At 45.8% G+C, this 5,453-nt stretch overlaps 1 protein-coding gene across 2 annotated transcripts in view; it reads left to right on the top strand.

The window, feature by feature from the left end:
* The window catches only part of LOC108522856 (ELKS/Rab6-interacting/CAST family member 1-like), a 291,981-nt gene that overhangs the window by 219,946 nt on the left and 66,582 nt on the right, over nt 1-5,453 (top strand). For both annotated transcript variants that reach the window (XM_017863316.1, XM_017863305.1), the window contains one exon: nt 1,898-2,086. In XM_017863316.1, the coding sequence (XP_017718805.1) occupies nt 1,898-2,086 (189 nt within the window). The remainder of the gene's footprint in view (nt 1-1,897; nt 2,087-5,453) is intronic.

Raw genomic sequence — 5,453 nt, 5'->3', positions numbered from 1 at the left:
CTCGGCCTCCCAAAGTGCTGGGATTACAGGCTTGAGCCACCGCGCCCGGCCTGGAATTCTTTTTAAACTTTCCACAATGAGTATCCTTTTTTTTTGAGACAGAGTCTCACTCTGTCACTCAGGCTGGAGTGCGGTGGTGCGATCTCTGCTCACTGCAGCCTCCACCTCCCAGGTTCAAGCTGTTCTCCAGCCTCAGCCTCCCAAATAGCTGGGACTACAGGCGCATGCCACCACGCCCAGCTAATTTTTGTATTTTTAGTAGAGACAGGGTTTCACCATGTTGGCCAGGCTGCTCTGGAAATCCTGACCTCAAGTCATCTGCCCGCCTTGGCCTCCCAAAGTGCTGGGCTTCCAGGCATGCTCCATCACGCCCAACCACAAGTACACGTGTATGCCCAGAAATAAAATACAATATTTTTGAAAGGTTGGTATTGTTTGCAAAAGCTATCCAACTCCCCACTCCTGACCTTGTGATCCGCCCTCCTCGGCCCCCAAAGTGCTGGCATTACAGGCGTGAGCCACTGCGCCCGGCCACATGATTACTTCTTGGTGGAAGTGTATGCACTTGTCTTACTTCCTTTATATTTTCTTTTTTTCCCCACATTTTTTGGAGTAAAGTGTATATTGTTTTATAATAAAACATTAAACTTTATTTGCTTAAAAAACTCTTGTTTAAAAAGAAAGAAAGGAAGGTGGCAGGAGCAGTCCTCTGAGGGGGTCCGAGGAGGGATCGGTGTTACTGTGGAAAGTAATACCAGACCCTGCTTCTGTTGACTTGATCATTGAGCTCCCAATTCATTCGTTAGGCCAAAGGTGTCCTGTTCATGAAAGTTGCCAGGCTGGTGACATGCAACAGGTGCAGACCTCTGCCGTGTGAGCCCTGGGAACACGCTGAGAACCGCCAGCATTTTGGCAGTGCTTCACAGTGCTCACAGCTGCTGTGTGTCAGGCAGGTGCTGCTGTAATGCTTCAATGTTCTGTGATGTGAGATCTGGCCCCACTCTCTTCCTGAACACTCCAGGCTTTGACCAGCTACCAAATACCTGGCCAGACTATTGTCACGAGAGCTGTCAAATGAAGTCCTGGGGCAGGAGTCATCCGTCATTCAGTGTGCTTCCAGAAGGGATCGAAGGAGTCGCTGTTCAAGCAGGGGAAAGAAAGGAGAAAAGAAAAAAACGTAGAGCAAGTCTGTTACTTAAGAACAACACAGAACCAGGGTTCCAACCAAGAATCTTAGAGTCCCTGGCTGCAAGTCAGGTGCTAGGCGTTATATAAGGATTTATCAGTCGCTGTTTCAGAAGAATATCGGATAACCTCTGTGAAATGAACTGAGGGGAGCATAAGCCAGGATGAGGCAGAATTCGTAATGAGTTTCCTCATCACGTCTCTCGGCCAAGAAAAACATGCACTTTCTCCAGAGACAGGATTTTTCTTCCATTCCAGGAGGTGGAGGAACACTTGATGTATATGTAGTCCAGGCTTTCAGATGAGCAGCTTTCACTAGCAGGTTTTTGTAATCTACTCATAAATAAGTGAAAAGAGAAATTGTGAGGTAACTGGAGTCTTTCTGTATCAGGAATAGCATCTCTGTAAAAATGAGTTAGTCCTGTGCTTAATCCCTGCCTCACTACAGAGCTATCCGTCTGGTGTGGATATATTAAGCCAGCATTCTCTTCCTGCCTCCCAGAAGGGTGGCTGGGTGTGACAGCGTCAACGTGTGACAGTATGTGAAAATGCTTCTGTAATCCTGAAGATTTCAGTAGTGATTAGAAGAGCTTTAGTCTTCGGTCAATTTTCTTTGACTTGGGAGGCATAAAGAATATTTGAACCTCTCGTTTCAGACTGACCTTGACTTTCCTCATTTTTTTTTCTTTTTTTTTTTTTTTTTTTGCCTCAGATCATCCAGCCCCTCTTAGAACTTGACCAAAATAGAAGTAAATTAAAGTTGTACATTGGACACCTGACAGCTCTCTGCCATGACCGAGACCCCCTGATCCTCCGTGGACTCACTCCACCAGCTTCCTATAACTTGGACGATGACCAGGCGGCTTGGGAGAATGAGCTGCAGAAGATGACCCGGGGACAGGTGAGCTTCTCACTCACACATTGAAAAGAGCCTGTGAAAATCCAGTTGCTGTGTAGGTTGATGCAGTGGGAGCTACCTTGGGGAATTCCATGTTTAGATTCAAGATTTTGGGGTGGGGAGGGGTTTCCAGATACCATTTTTTAACTGATTTTTAATTGATTTTTTACTGTTTTATTTGTTTAAATTCACAAATTAAAAATGTATATTTGTGCAACATGTAATTTTGACATGTGTGTACATTGTGGAATGGCTAAATAGAGCTAATTAACATACACATTCCTCACATACTTTCTGTGTGTATGTGTGGTGAAAACACTTTAAAATCTACTCTCGGCAATACATTGTTGTTCAGTCTAGTCAGCATGTTGTACACTAGATCTTTTTTTTCCTTTTTTTTTTTGAGATAGAGTCTTGCTCTGTTGTCCAGGCTGGAGTGCAATGGTACGATCTCAGCTCACTGCAACTTCCACCTCCCGGGTTCACGCCATTGTCCTACCTCAGCCTTCCAGGTAGCTGGGACTACAGGCGCCCGCCACCACGCCTGGCTAGTTTTTTGTATTTTTAGTAGAGATGAGGTTTCACCATGGTGGCCAGGCTAGTCTCGAACTCCTGACCTCAAGTGATCCGCCCGCCTCAGCCTCCCAAGGTGTTGAGATTACGGGCCTGAGTCACTGCACCTGGCCAATTGTACACTAGATCTCTTGAACTTAATCCTCCTATCTAGTTGATATTTTGTAACCTTTTAGCAACATCTTTCCAGCCCCTGGTAACCACCATTTTCCTCTTAGATTCAAGATTCTTGGCAAAGAATAGTCTTGAACAGGTATTTGGAGTTACCTTTTAAAGGAAGTACGATTCTTGCCTCTTATAACTTACTCAGGTATCAGAAAGGGCTGATTTATAAGGGAGAAGACTAAGGACGTTCTGTTAACATTGCCGTAGGTTACTACATGAAGTGGTAGCCCCTGAAGGAAAGTCTGTGTAGTTTAGGTTAATCCCATGTCTTAGACCATTCAGGCTGCTAAAACAAAGTAACACAGACAGGGCGGCTGATAAACAGCAGACATTTACTGCTCTCAGTTCTGGAGGCTGGAAGTCCCAGACCAGCCCCCAGCAGGGTTGGTTTCTGGTTCCTTTTGTCCTGTTGCATACTGCTGCCCTCATGACCGAATCACCTCCCAAAGGCCCCCCTCCTAACACCATCACGTTGGGGGTTGGGATTTCACCGTAGGAACTGAGGGGAGGAGAGTAAACATTCCGCCTATAGTACTCCCTATACTGCATTTTCTGTCTACTCTCACCTGTAAAAATCCAGTGATTCTCTTTTGTACATGTTGTGATTTTTAATTCAGTAAAAGACAAGGTAAGGCTAGCCTGGAGACAAAAAACCAGGAATAAAAGAAACAGAAGACAGGATGAGAATAGGGATAGAGTACAGACATGGGAAGTGAAGGAAAGAAAAAGTGAATAAACATTGAGACATAGAAACAGAAAAGAGAAAATAGATCAGTTTTGAAATATTCACTTAACTCCTAGTTTACTTATATTCCTTACCCCTTGTAGACTTCATCATACCAAGAGAAGTCTAACGAAATGCACAGGTGTTGTAAACTTACTGAAACTCTTCATCAGAACTTTGAAGCTATGCACTATTTCTTTTTTTTTTTTTTTTTTTGAGACCAAGTCTCGCTCTGTCACCCAGGCTGGAGTGCAGTGGCCGGATCTCCACTCACTGCAAGCTCCGTCCCTCGGGTTCACGCCATTCTCCTGCCTCAGCCTCCCGTGTAGCTGGGACTACAGGCGCTGCCACCGCGCCCGGCTAGTTTTTTGTATTTTTAGTAGAGATGGGGTTTCACCGTGTTAGCCAGGATGGTCTCGATCTCCTGACCTCGTGATCTGCCCATCTCAGCCTCCCAAAGTGCTGGGATTACAGGCGTGAGCCACCACACCGGGCCTGAAGCTATGCACTATTTCTAGCTAAATACTTTCTATTTTTTAAATATTGTTTGTTTACTCATGGTGTGAAGGTAAATTGTATTTAATACAGAACTTCCTGTGGTGTGATATTAAAGATGACAGTGACAACCCTCAAGTCAAGAAATGCAAACTGGTGACCCTTAGAGCTGTACTTACTTTCCCATGATGTGAATATTGCCTAATAGTACGTAGACATATTTCACAGCCTAACTAAGGGAGGAGACCACCCCTCATATTGTCTTATGCCAAATTTCTGCCTCCAAAGAAAGAAGAAGTAAAAACTAAAAGGCAGAAATGAAATCCACAGGAAGACATCCCAGAGCCACACACTGGGCCTGGTAGTTCAAGATCGACCCCTGACCTAATTGGTTCTGTTATCTATAGATTACAGACATTGTATAGAAATGCACCGTGAAAATCCCTGTCCTGTTTTGTTCCGATCTAATTACTGGTGCGTGTAGCCCCCAGTCACATACCCCCTGCTTGCTCAATCAATCACAACCCTCTCACGTGGACCCCCTTAGAGTTGTGAGCCCTGAAAAGGGACGGGAATTGCTCACTCAGGGAGCTCCGCTCGTGAGACAGGAGTCTTGCCGATGCTCCCGGCCGAATAAACCCTTTCCTTCTTTAACTCGGTGTCTGAGGAGTTTTGTCTGCCGCTTGTCCTGCTCCATTTCTTGGTTCCCTGACCAGGAAGCGAGGCGATTGGCGGATGGTTGAGGCAGCTCCTTAGGCGGCTTAAGCCTGCCCTGTGGAACATCCCTGCGGGGACTCCAACTAGCCCCAGCGACACGGATCCTGAGAGCGCTCCCGAGTAGGCATTTGCTCCGGTGGGATGCCTCGCCAGAGCAGTGTGTGGCAGGCCCCCGTGGAGGATCAATGCAGTGGCTGAACATCGGGAAGGAATGGGCACTTGGAGTCTGGACATCTAAAACTTGGTAAGACTAGTCTTTGAAACTTGCCCACTCCGTTTGAGTGGAAGCGTGGCCTGATCACCCATGGTGTGCCTTTATCGGCACTTTGGTTTTGGTTTTGACTTGGTTTGAATTGCTTGACGGGACCCGTCTTGGGAACTTGACTACTCCATTTGAGTGGAAGCGTGGCCTGATCACCCATGATGTGCCTGTACCGGCACTTTGGTTTTTGTTTTTGACTTGACTTGGATTGCTTGATACTTTGGTTTTGGTTTTGACCTGGCTTGGATTTCTGCATACTCTGATTTTGGTTTTGATTTTGGTTTGGTGTAAACTACAAAAGTGTGTGTGTGCCCTTTTTACCTGTTCTTTTGTGGTGTATGTGTGGTGTGAGCGTGGTGTTTTGTCTTGAGGAAACATGGGTGAGGCACAAAGTAAGCCCACTCCACTAGCAACTATATTGAAAATTTTCAAAA

This window comes from Rhinopithecus bieti, unplaced genomic scaffold, assembly GCF_001698545.2.
Source record: "Rhinopithecus bieti isolate Rb0 unplaced genomic scaffold, ASM169854v2 scaffold_2654, whole genome shotgun sequence".
NCBI classification, from domain to species: domain Eukaryota; kingdom Metazoa; phylum Chordata; class Mammalia; order Primates; family Cercopithecidae; genus Rhinopithecus; species Rhinopithecus bieti.
This window is presented reverse-complemented; position numbering and strand designations above follow the sequence as displayed.